The 11634-nt window shown below is 49.2% G+C and overlaps 1 protein-coding gene across 2 annotated transcripts; it reads left to right on the forward strand.

Annotated features, from left to right (window-relative positions):
- Window positions 1-1777: 1777 nt before the first annotated feature.
- Insig1 (insulin induced gene 1) lies at window positions 1778-10982 on the forward strand. Of its 2 annotated transcripts, XM_041640728.1 has the most exons (5): window positions 1786-2229; window positions 4038-4162; window positions 5032-5198; window positions 5676-5775; window positions 9086-10982. In XM_041640728.1, exons 1-5 carry the CDS (start codon window positions 1878-1880, stop codon window positions 9113-9115), a joined length of 774 nt encoding a protein of 257 aa, XP_041496662.1. In that variant the 5' UTR covers window positions 1786-1877; the 3' UTR covers window positions 9116-10982. The 2 variants fall into 2 exon arrangements, with proteins under 2 accessions (XP_041496663.1, XP_041496662.1); XM_041640729.1 differs by lacking the exons at window positions 4038-4162; window positions 5032-5198; window positions 9086-10982 and having other exon boundaries at window positions 1778-2229; window positions 5676-5758.
- The last annotated feature ends 652 nt before the right edge of the window (window positions 10983-11634 follow it).

Here is an 11634-nt window from a genome sequence, read left to right on the forward strand (position 1 = left end):
CAGAGACACTAGCAGGCCTTAGAATAACTGGCTATCACTTTTGGCAATCAGGCTGCATCCCCAAGAGCCTTAGTCCAAACTCTCCTCTACATCACCCTATGGAAGCGTCATTCACTGACTGTGAGGGCAAATTGCTCATAAGCCCATAGAGCCTGTGACAGTCTCCATGGGACCCCAGGAACCAGAGCACAGGGTGGGTATCCTTCATGGTCCACAGGGCACCTTGGTCTGTGTGCCACTACAGCCATCATGGTATAGGACCACAGCTTGTTTTGTCCCAGTGCAGATGAGATGCCAAGCAGCAGGTCAGGCTGGTTGAGTACTGACTTGGGTAAGCAGAGGAGGCAACCAAGCTAATAGCTGGTAACAAAGCAACTGTCTGAAGACAACTGTCTGAAGTCTTCACTCCAGAGGCAAGCAACCCAGAAATGCACAGAATACTAGAAGCTCCAGGCTTGCCCATAGGGACTATAACAACAGAAAGAGTCCCTGGAGAAAGGCAGGGGAAGAACCCTTGGAGAGATCCGTAAGGACAAGCAAAATGGACTGAGAAAAATGGACTGGAATACAACTCAGGACCCACAAGACAGATGCATGGTACTGGGGTGTCGGTGAAGGGTCTGAGCTGCAGCCTGTCCCATTATGCCAGCTTCCTGCAAGTTACTGACGTGACTGTTCCTTAGGGCCAAGTTTCCTGTGAGTGATGTGTCTGTTCCTTAGGGGCAAAGTTGTATGTATTTACACAGGTGCAGCTTTCTCAACATCTAAGGATTACAGCCGATAATGGCTGGTAGAGGCGGCACCTGCCACATCCCACGGTAGAGACTCACAGTCACTAACAACTTCTATCCACTGAAGCTAGGCAGCCCCTCCTGCCTTTTGCTGTTGAGAGGACTCCCGAACTGATGCCCCCCACCCCCACTGTGTGTGTGTGCACGCGCATGCCCGTGCAACCTTCACAAGCTTGCACTGGCCAGAGGGCAAAAAAGCCAAGACCCAAATTGCAATATTCCTTAGTAAAAACTGCTTCGAGTTCTTCTGAACAAGGCATAGAACGGCCAATATGGCTTAGAGGGGAATGGACGTATTGTGAGCTAGGAAGGCGGCCAAGCCACCCACACCGGTGCTGCGTCACGCTGGGAAACTGACCTCTCGCAGGAACTTAGAGAAACAGCCTGCTAGGGAGGTTGGCTTTGTTTTACTCTCTTGCCACCACACGTCCTACCTAAGGTCACACGGTGCCCTTTCAGGCCTGGTCACAAGCCCTGTGGCTTTAGCCGGTGTGGTCTTGGCTGGGGGGCGCTCCGGACTGGGTTGTGAACCTACAGACCACCTGTCACCTGCCCAACGAGGTGCTCGGCCCTAAGGATCCCGGGTCTTTAGAGCACTAAGAGGGGTTTGCGCACGGAACCTGGGGAAAGCGAACACCCGCGGTGTCCGCATTCTTTCAGCAAACGAGGTTGGGCAGCGCACTGCAGGGCAGGGAAGGGCAGGGCAGCGCCGGACCATATGACCCGCGTCCTGTCAGCCCTGCTGCCGGCCCGTGCAGCGCGCACTCGTTTGAAGCGCGCGTGCCGGGCACCAGCCCCACCCCCCGGTGGCGTGTGCGCACGTCATATGGGCCGCCCTCCTCCTATTGGCTCCCGCCGCCTCACCAGACCCCGAGCGGACGGGCGCGCGGGCAGGGCGGAGCCGCTGGAAGACACGCCCCCCAGCGGGGCGCGCGGGCGGTCGATAGGCTGAGTGTGGTCACGTGACGCCACCGGCGGCCCGCCTTATAAACGGAACCCGCGCGGGGTCGCGGCCGCTCCTGGGCCGTCCGGGCGCGCTACGCGTGGTGTTGTGGCGTGCTCCTCCCACGGTGCGCCTGGCCGCCGATGCCCAGGCTGCACGACCACGTCTGGAGCTGCCCAAGCGCCGGCGCTGCGAGGCCGTACAGCCTCCCGCGAGGCATGATTGCGGCAGCTCGCTGTCCTCAGGGCCCCGGAGCCACAGAGCCCTCGCCCCGGGTCCAGCGAGCGGGAACGGCAGGATGCAGCGCGCGTCCCGGCAGCTGGCACCACGACCTGGTGCAGCGGAGCCTCGTGCTTTTCTCGTTCGGTGTGGTCCTGGCCCTGGTGCTCAACCTGCTGCAGATCCAGCGGAATGTCACGCTCTTTCCCGACGAGGTGATCGCCACCATCTTCTCCTCTGCCTGGTGGGTGCCCCCGTGCTGTGGCACGGCAGCCGGTGAGTGCCCTTCCTTGTTCTTGGAGTCGGGGGGTGGGGGGACAACGACACGTCAGCTGTTGTCACCCTGAGTACAAGAAAAGGGAGACGAGAGGGTTGGGAGCCCCAGACGCGGGCGAGAGACAGGCGGAAGTTGGAGGGACTAGTGATGGAGATGAGGTCAGGAGATAATTGGCAGTTTTAGTGGAGGAGTCGCAGCTGTCTCGCGGAGTCAGAAGCCAGGATTGGCCGCCTGGAGAACTGGTGAGGGCAGCACCACTCAGCCATTGGCTGCCTGAGCAAACGTGCTACCCCGCTGAATAACTGAAAACAAACCATCACGTGCGCTCAAGAGGCTGTTGCCAGGGGACAGACTTCTCCATACTTCCTTCTGCTGATAGTGAGTGCCTTGTGGCTGGCGGCCAAGCCCTCTGGAACTCCAGTAGACTTGGGACAGTAATAAAAGAGGAACCTTTGGGCTTAAGCACACCTATGGAAACTTGTTACCGTGAGACTGTCTCTTTCTTTCTTTCTTTCTTTCTTTCTTTTTCATTTTGCTGGTTTTACAAAAACAAAAAAAGTTGACTGGTCACAGCCCAACAGATCCCTGCATATCCTTCAATGCACAGCATTTATTCCAAAGACATCTGTCAGGTGTCTGTGTCCCACCTTGCTTGTCTTTGGCCTTTTGGCCTGTGTGGGTGGGCAGTATAAACTCTGGTACACCTTTCCTCCGGACTGGAGAGACACACCTGCGCCTGTCTGCTTTGAAGCCAGCTTTTATGGACTGCCCGCCAAGCTTTATGTGCTGGGCTTCGCTGCTGGGCTGTAGCTGAGTCATGGGTTGGATGTAATGTGCAGGGTACTTGATTCCCAAGGTTGCTCAGAGGCTCACCTGCAGCATTATGGGGTCAGCCTTGTGACAGCTGCGTGCTCGTGCCAGGAAGGTTGATGTAGCCTTTGGGACAAAGTTGGCATCTTTGTTTTCAACACACTCTAGGTTTATGGCTGTAATGGGTGAACGTCTTGTTTATTTGGGACTGGGGTGGCCTCATACATGTTAGGCAAATCATTTGCCACTGAACTGTTACCCCAGCACTTAAAAGTTCTTTGGGGCATAAGATGTAGATTTGAAATTCTTTTCTTTGTGTGTATGGAACATAAAGTTTGTAATGAAAGTTTTGAGGTATACTTGAGATGGTTTCTCCCCTCCTCTGAATATGTGACAGAACCTGCATCATTCTCACTGCTGTCAAGGCCAAATGACTGCAGCCTGAGATCTTGAACTTAGCTGCAACTCACACGTACCTTGTGTCCCCTGGGGGCTCTCCTACTTGTACTGCAGACACCCCTTTCCTGTTTTTTACTCTCTTGGTCTCTTCTGGAATATCCAGTTTGCCGCTGTCCAAGTGTTTAGGAGTCTGAGTCTGTGTTTGTGACAATTACTAACTCAGAACCACAAAACTTCTTCCTACTCTGCCCTCCACTTCACTTACATAACCCCCATTTCACACATGAGGAAACAAACATGAGGAGGCCCAGCCATCCTAGGGCAGCCTGGGAATGGCAGCAGAGCTCTCCCTCCCTAGGGCCCTGCCCTCCCCACGGTATGCCACTTGTCCCACTGGGGCCAGGCCTAGGCAAGAGGAAGCAGGGTGAAGTGGCCGTGCCACAGCCTTTTCTTATAGGGTATTTTCAAAATGGTAAGAACTTTGTGGTGCAGGTGCCAAATGGGGAAAAGAAGTGGTTAGGATCCTGTTAATAATGACCACACAAGTGCTAATTTTAGCCAGTGTATGCTAATCCTGTTTTTGTTTTTCTTCACATAGCTGTTGTCGGCCTACTGTACCCCTGTATTGACAGTCACCTTGGAGAACCTCACAAGTTCAAGAGAGAGTGGGCCAGCGTCATGCGCTGTATAGCGGTGTTCGTTGGCATCAACCACGCCAGTGCCGTATCCTCAGTTACTGTGACGGGTGTTGATGTTCATTCCCTCATCCCTGTACTTTAGAGGAATTCTGGACTTCAGTTTCTAGGGCCTTTTACTCATCTTAGGACACTGGGGCTAACACCAGAGGTGGATGTACTCTGCCCCTCAGTCACTGTGGCTCTCAGTGGACTTGATCCATCCTCCCTCTTAGCTTTTGCCCCACTGACATGCTTGTTCCTGCAATAGAGAATTAGTGAGAGCCTTGTTCCTGTTCTCTGTTACAGAAGTCCAGGGCTGCTCAGGTAGCCCCTGGGCTTCTAGTGCTCAAAGATGACACACTCCCTTCATGCAGTGTGCTGTGTTTTTGTGCATTATACATTTTCTGTGAAAATGATTGATTTGATGGTAAATGCTTCAAATACTATGTTTTTAGAGTAACTTGGAACTACGTTGTGCATCAATGTCAGGGGCTCTTTCCTTACTCAGATGATTTCCTAACTCTGATAGTGCTAATTGGCAGGCGCTGAATAAACTGACTGACTTGCCCCTGCCCTTCAACCTGGGCTGGCCCAGAGACAGCATGGGGTAGTGCCTGCTTGTCTCCACTCACTGAAAAGAAGGGGTGAGGAGATAGAGACAATATCTTAGCAGAGCTTCATTGCTTGTGGCTCTCAGAAGTTACTATGACAAGCCAGTGCTCTGGATGCGGTACTCCCTGGGGATGGGTGTCTTAGGTTTGTTTATGTCATCCTGGATGGAGGTGGGGGTTCAGCTTTGTTTATACGTCATCATTACCAGCACGTTACTGTACAGTGTGGCCTATGAGTTATTCTGGGGTTTAGTGTTTTCTTATGATAAATTAGGAAACTTTTCCTTAACTTTTGGATCTCTAGAAATTGGATTTTGCCAATAATGTCCAGCTGTCCTTGACATTAGCAGCCCTGTCTTTGGGCCTGTGGTGGACGTTTGACCGCTCCCGAAGTGGCCTTGGGCTCGGGATCACCATCGCCTTCCTAGCTACGCTGATCACTCAGCTTCTTGTGTATAATGGTGTCTACCAGTAAGTGTGTTAAAATATTGCTTTGCTTTGGTAACAACACCTATCTGTTAAGTGTAGACGTTTTGTATGTTATTTAGCTTTTTTTGCAAAATAACTTGAAAATCTCAAAATGATTTTTCTTGGCACATATTAAAAACTCACTATCCAAGCCAGGTGGTGGTGACACATGCCTTTAATCCCATCACTTGGTAATCCTAGCAGAGGCAGGTGGATCTCCGTGAGTTTGAGGCTTTCCTGGTCTACAAAGTGAGTTCCAGGACAGCCAAAATAGTTACACAGAGAAACCCTGTCTCGGAAAAACAAAAAACTCATTATTCATTACTTGGTGATAAGAAAGTCTGGTGGCCATAAAACATGTCTTTCAGACACTGGTATTTGATGCTAACTGCAGCTCACAAATGTCTCCTACACCCATATCACGTGAGTCCTGGGCCCCAGGCTGCCTGGGTAGCTAAGACTGTTTTGTTTTCTCCTCAGGTACACATCCCCAGATTTCCTCTATATTCGCTCCTGGCTCCCATGTATATTTTTCTCAGGTGGCGTCACAGTGGGAAACATAGGACGGCAGTTAGCTATGGTGAGTACAGTGCTCGGTGTTCTCTGGACACTTGAGGCTTGTTAGCATGGCAGGTATATTTGGTGTTGATGTTTGTCTCATTCAGATTCCTTAGCAACAGTTGATGAGGATAGTCTATGGTAAATAGAAAATGATACCTAGCTGGGTCTTCCCTAAGTTAGGATGTCCAGATTTTTTGTACTTGTTCATGCTGGAAAGCAACCAGAGCTTCAGGGTGGCCCTGTGCCCTGCAGCTGCGGCCTGTGGTTCTCTAAGTGCATACACCCCTAGGCAGTACTGTCAGCTGCGCTCTAGCATCCCTTGGCAAAGTCAGTGGGTGCAGACAATGCTGGAGCTCCTTGTCTGTAGACAAACCAGCATGCACTCCCTACCAAAAGGTACCTGAGCTCAGGCACCGGGAAAGAATGGTCCAGAGAGCTCTAGAGTCTGCTTGACCACTGTGTAAAGGGGCCGTCTTGTTGGGGTACTAACTTTCTTCTCTCTGGGAGAGAAAACAGTGTCACCTCCTTACGTCCAGGGTCACTTCTGAGGCAACTGGACAGCTGAATGCACAGTCTTGTAGATCTCTTCACCAGGCCACAATTGCCACTTGAACACTTTAATTTTAAAGATAATGTGAACATTTTAGTTCAAGAGGACTTTGACACATGGGCTTAAGTGTAGTGAACTTTACAGGAGGGTGACTAGAGAGAGCCATCGCACACAGGGTTGAGCTCCAGGGCTTTCTCTGGGTGCTTATCTCAGTGTTTTGTGCTATTTTTAAACCGCCACCTGTCACCCGCTCAGGAGAAGCTGAAGTTGAAGGCCACTTGGATATCTCACAAAAATTCCAGTTATTTCTAAGGGCTTGTACTAGAGGTGTCTTTCTTTTCTGTCCCTCTAATCTTCTCCAGATCACAGCCAGTCAGAAACGAACTGTCTCTTGTCTGTGATGGAGAGGTAGAAAGCTGTCCTCAGCGTTAGCAACCTTGTCAGAAGCCAGGCGTGGTAGGACACACATATCCCCAACACCAGGAGGCTGAGGCCAGTGGGTCTTGAGTTGAGCCTAGTGTGTGTTACTTACAGAGACCTTGTCTTAAAACAAACTACCCCCCAAAATCCGAGATCCATATCACATGAAAACATGACGACACTTCTCTCACGCTCACTCCCTGCAGTGTGCCCAGGTAGTTATCAGAGGAAGAAAGGCTTCCTAGTATCTCGTGTTTTGAGATTTGTCCTCAGACTGGCAGAGAATGCCTGGGCTTTTGAACTGAGCTGACCTCAAGCAGGTTGACTAGTGTCAGTCTGAAAGGTGTTTGGAGTTGTGACCTCTGAGAGGGTAATGTGTGTAGAGGCCAAGGCTCTCCTATCTTCAGGAATCAGCATGCCTGGGAAGGAGCATGCCTCAGTCTAGACACCTAGAAATGACTGACACTAGAGGAACTGTCCTAAGAACCTCTGCTGCCCTCCTGCTATTCATTAGTCCTCTTTGTTGCCTGTAGTTCCCTTGAACATGAAACCCTGGGCACTCACAAGGAGAGCCATGCTCAGAAACTCAGCTTATAGACTTAGAGCAGTTTCTTCCATGTGGAGCTTTTGTTGTTCTTTGTATGTGCCCTTTGTCCTGGGTATCTGAAAATACAGCAAGCTTGTTATCAGCCTGTGTGTTTAGAGAAAATTCTTACCATCATTTATAGAATCTGCAGCCATTGCTGTTTGCATTTATAAAGCCTTTCCCCAGAAAGTCAAGTTTCAGATTGCAGACAGCAGTTCAGTGTATGCCGGTTCCTTGTCCCCTCTCCCACAGGGACACTAACTGTGGAGCTTGCCGCCCTGCTGTTGGATTCAGTTAGTCTTTCCTGCTGTCTCCTGACACAGTTGAGTCACTGACTACTGGCCATGTCTGTTGTTAGTTAGTGGAACCCTCAAGCTGTGAAGTAGAAGCTATGATTAATGTGTTGTAAATATGGAACTTGATGTTTGCACAGGTATGTGCAATTTGAGCCATGCTACTCACTGATATACTATATGGCCCTTTAACATGTAGCAAATGGATGTAAAGCTGATGTAAACAAGCCAGGGTCCCAGATGCAGTCTTCCATTTAGGATGCACTGTGTAGCTAGCCTTAGTGAGCAGCCAGGTGCCAGGGAGTCTCAGCCCATTGGTAGCTTCTTGAGTCTTTCGTCTTTTACATTAATACAGGCTTAGTCTCCTGAGGACTGTACATTCTAAAATTGTCTTTAGTTTGTAGAATCAGTAAATAGATAGTATAATTTGGTGGTTTAACTGTTTTTTCCAACTGTTAATTAAGAATCTGACCTGGACCAGGTGTGGTGCATACTTTTAATTCCAGCCATTGAGAGGCAGAAACATGGTCACTGTGAGTTCCAGACCAGCCTAAGCTACACTCAAAAATGGAGAAAGAAAACAACAGCAAAAATAAAGCAAGTTTGCTTACAGCCTTATTTATTTATTTATTTAGGTTTTTCAAGAGAGGGTTTCTCTGTGTGACATTCCTGGCTGTCCTGGAATGCGCCTTGTAGACCAGGCAGGCCTTGAACTCACAGAGATCCACCCGCCTCTGCCTCCTGAGTGCTGAGATTAAAGGCCTGTGCTGCCACCGCCCGGCAGAAGGCATGGCATACTCTGGGGTGGCTTCACTCTGACCCCCATTTCTGTCTATCACTCGTTGATCCCAGGATCTTATTACGTATGGTTGCTGAATGTGGGAACACTGAATAGAGTAGGAGGTCTCTGGGCTTCCAGAGGATGGGTGTATGAATTGAGGTTTGTCTCTCCTGCATTGGCAGCTTGTGTTTCCTCTGTCCAATCAGCTTGCCGATGAGACAGCGTCCTACACATAGTCAGTCCTGCAGGCCTGGCAATGACAATGATTCCCAGGCTTGAGCTGCTGCCAGGGCAGGTGTAGCAGAGGCCTTGGGTCTGATCAAGGCTCCAGCAGAAGCCACCTATCTTTTACACATTAAATCTGATTTAAAGTAGGGCCCTAATTGCACCGAGTCAGCTCTGAGGTGCACCTGTCCTACCTTGTCGTGGGTGGTGGTGCTTTGATAGTGTTTCCTGTGGCTGGTGGCTTAGTCACTCAACTTGTCACTGTCTGACTCTGCATAACGGGTGAGCAGCACTACTTTCTGAGGTTTGGATTGTCGGAACTTCATAGGTGAAGAGCTAAGTCTGCAGCCTTAGCAGCCTGAAAGGTGGTCTTGGCACTCAACCTGAGCTGCCTCATCCCCAGACAAGGAGATTGTATAAGTCCCAACCATTTAAACATTCCACCGCTGACTTTTCTTCTTCTTTTCCACATAGGGTGTTCCGGAAAAGCCTCACAGTGACTGAGCTTCAGGGCATGGTTCAGAGTGGAAGCAGGATGCGGAGACACTGGTCCTGGGTGTGATGAAGACTCTTTTTCCTCAATGTCCCATTTAGACTGGGCTGCTGATGATAAATGACTCCTGAACAAGTGTTCACATGGTCTAGACTAGCAAGTGGAGGCAAGGACCACTCACCTAAGTCTTACCTTGCTCACCCACCCTCACGGCTGTCTGCTCTGGAACATTCCATCCCAGGCTGTATGTGAGAGTGGGGTGGGGGGCCAGTTTCCTGAGTATTAGATTTCATTCATCATTCAAAGCAAGTTGCCATATTTCAAAGCCTTGATTCAAAATGAACTACCAACCTGCAGTTTTGTGTCAGTGCCCAAAGGAGAGAGGCTGATGGTGCTTAACAGACATGAAGTATGTGTAGTAAGAGTATTTATCCAGAGTTAAAATAGGGTTGTGTAAAAGGGAGCGGGGAGAAGAGCAGCAGTGAGTTGGAGGAAGGTCATGCTCCCAGGAGGTCCCAGTGCAGCCACATCTCCAGGTCACGCTCAGGCAGGCGCTCACATGTGGGTCTCAGCAGTGTGGGAACTATGCTTTTCACTGCCAGGGGTTTGTAGACAATCTTCCTGAGAGCCAAGGGCAGCGCAAAGTCATGATTCTGCACCGTGATGCTGGACTTTTCTCCTCAATTGAAATGAAGTTTTGTCCACAGTTGGGACCATCTAAGAGTGAGTAGCTGTCCGTGCTGTTTCAGTCGTAACAAGCCGAAATTGTTTCTGTCACTCCAAAGTGGAGAGGACTTTTCCACAGCCCTATGGACCTTGCAATCTGTGATTGCCTTGTAAAAGGTTGAGTGCGCACGTCACTGCATTAAACATGCGGTGTCCTGTATGCGTTGAATGGCATAGACCATGTGGGACCTAATTTGCAAGTATTGGGTCTTCGACTTCAAGTGCAATGTGTATGAAAACCAATCTGAGCCTTGTATTCTCTTAAATATTTATTTTTTTTTTGTTTTTTTTTTGGTTGTTTTGTTGTTTTTTTTTTTTTACCGCGTGAGCTGTTCCAGAGAAGGGTTCTTGGGTCATTTCAGAGGTGCGTGGAGGCGAGCTCAGCAATACTCGTGTCAGCGTGACGCTCCCTCAGTCACACCCTCCACTGCGCCCCAGTCCTCGGACATACTCCAGTTTTGTGAGTTTAGTCATTTTTACTTACAAATTTACCTTTTTTTGTATTCTACAATGTAAGTGTTTTTGGTTTGTTTTAAATTCTGTGGAACGGACTCGATGACGCAGAAGTTGGTCCCCAGGCAGGACAGACACTTGGTGCCTGTGTGGACTTCCGGGTTTGGGTTCCCTCGTGTGCTGATGCTCATTGGGGTTTTGCTTAGTTTGTTTTGAGGAAAATGTCGGGAGTAAACTGGTTTTCTGAAACTACTTTGGTTAAGAGAAAATGGGTTGTTCTGGACTTTGGAGCAATCCTTAAAATTTCCTGGAAATAAAAACAAATGGTCCTTGGAAGGCGTTCCTCAGCAAATACTTCAGTGTCTTAGGGAAACCAGGAGCTACTAAAAGGAAAGCGAGTGAACTTGGTGATGTACTTGATCATATAGGATTCTTTTTCTCTTCAACTGGAAATAAATCTATTAGAAATAATGTAGCCAAAAAATGTGAATCCGAAGGATGTTTTTGCCAATAGTTTATAGCAGGTACACTGAACCAAAGTGATCGAATTTATAAAACTGGTAATTAGTACCAACCACATCCACTGTCCCCGATCTGAACACCCAGCGAGGTTTACGTCCATGCTAAGTTTGCAGCATTGTGTTCTTTTTGCATTCTTTTTGTTTGTTTGTTTTTACTTTTATTAAAGGTTCAAAACCAGCTGTTGCATTTCTGAGTTTTTCTTTCTGAGGAGGAGAATGGCACCTTGGTGTAGGGTGTTAGGATTCACGAGAAAAGGGTTTTTCAGTTTGATGGAGTTTTGACATAGTCTTTGGGAAGTGCCCTTTGAAGGTGTTGCCTATGTAGTAGGAGCTAAATGGAGCCAAAAGGAACCTCCCACTGCCCCCACTCCTACTGGTAGGTAGAATGAAGCTGGGTCATCACAAGGCCATCACCTGCTCCCTCGCAAGCTGTTGGTGACAGGGTTTAGGGTGGAGTGATTGACTGTGTGCAAAAAGCCATCTTTCCTCCTTGTGCTGAAAGAATGCGTATTACTTCCAGGGTAGTCCCACCATGCTTACCACAGCCTTGATTGCCTTACAGTTGGCAGCTTTCAGCACTGGGGACCTTGATGCTATACTGAAAGTGACCCAGCGCATGGTAACACAGACACACACCCATAGGTTCCCACTGCATCCGAGACAAGGTTGACACTGAGCAGCCACAGTGGTCAGGGTGGTGCTGTACACTTCTCTAGCTGGACACCCAGCCTTTATGCGAAGGAACCAGTGTATGTTGACTCCCAACAGGGAAGCTCACTTTAAACTTGTGTTTTGGAGGCTAAAACTCCCCGAATTTTTTTTTTTTTTTT

Source organism: Microtus oregoni, unplaced genomic scaffold (assembly GCF_018167655.1).
Source record: "Microtus oregoni isolate MIOR12 unplaced genomic scaffold, Mior012 000064F_ref0000363, whole genome shotgun sequence".
In the NCBI taxonomy this organism is placed as follows: Eukaryota; Metazoa; Chordata; class Mammalia; order Rodentia; family Cricetidae; genus Microtus; species Microtus oregoni.

What these genes read in the sequence shown, in the direction of transcription:
- Insig1 (XM_041640728.1), top strand. Translation starts at nt 1,878, where the DNA reads ATGCCCAGGCTGCACGACCACGTCTGGAGCTGCCCAAGCGCCGGCGCT. An exon ending in GCATCAACCACGCCAGTGCC is followed by an intron (nt 4,163 to 5,031) that starts GTATCCTCAGTT and finishes TTGGATCTCTAG; the next exon opens with AAATTGGATTTTGCCAATAA. An exon ending in GTGTATAATGGTGTCTACCA is followed by an intron (nt 5,199 to 5,675) that starts GTAAGTGTGTTA and finishes TTTTCTCCTCAG; the next exon opens with GTACACATCCCCAGATTTCC.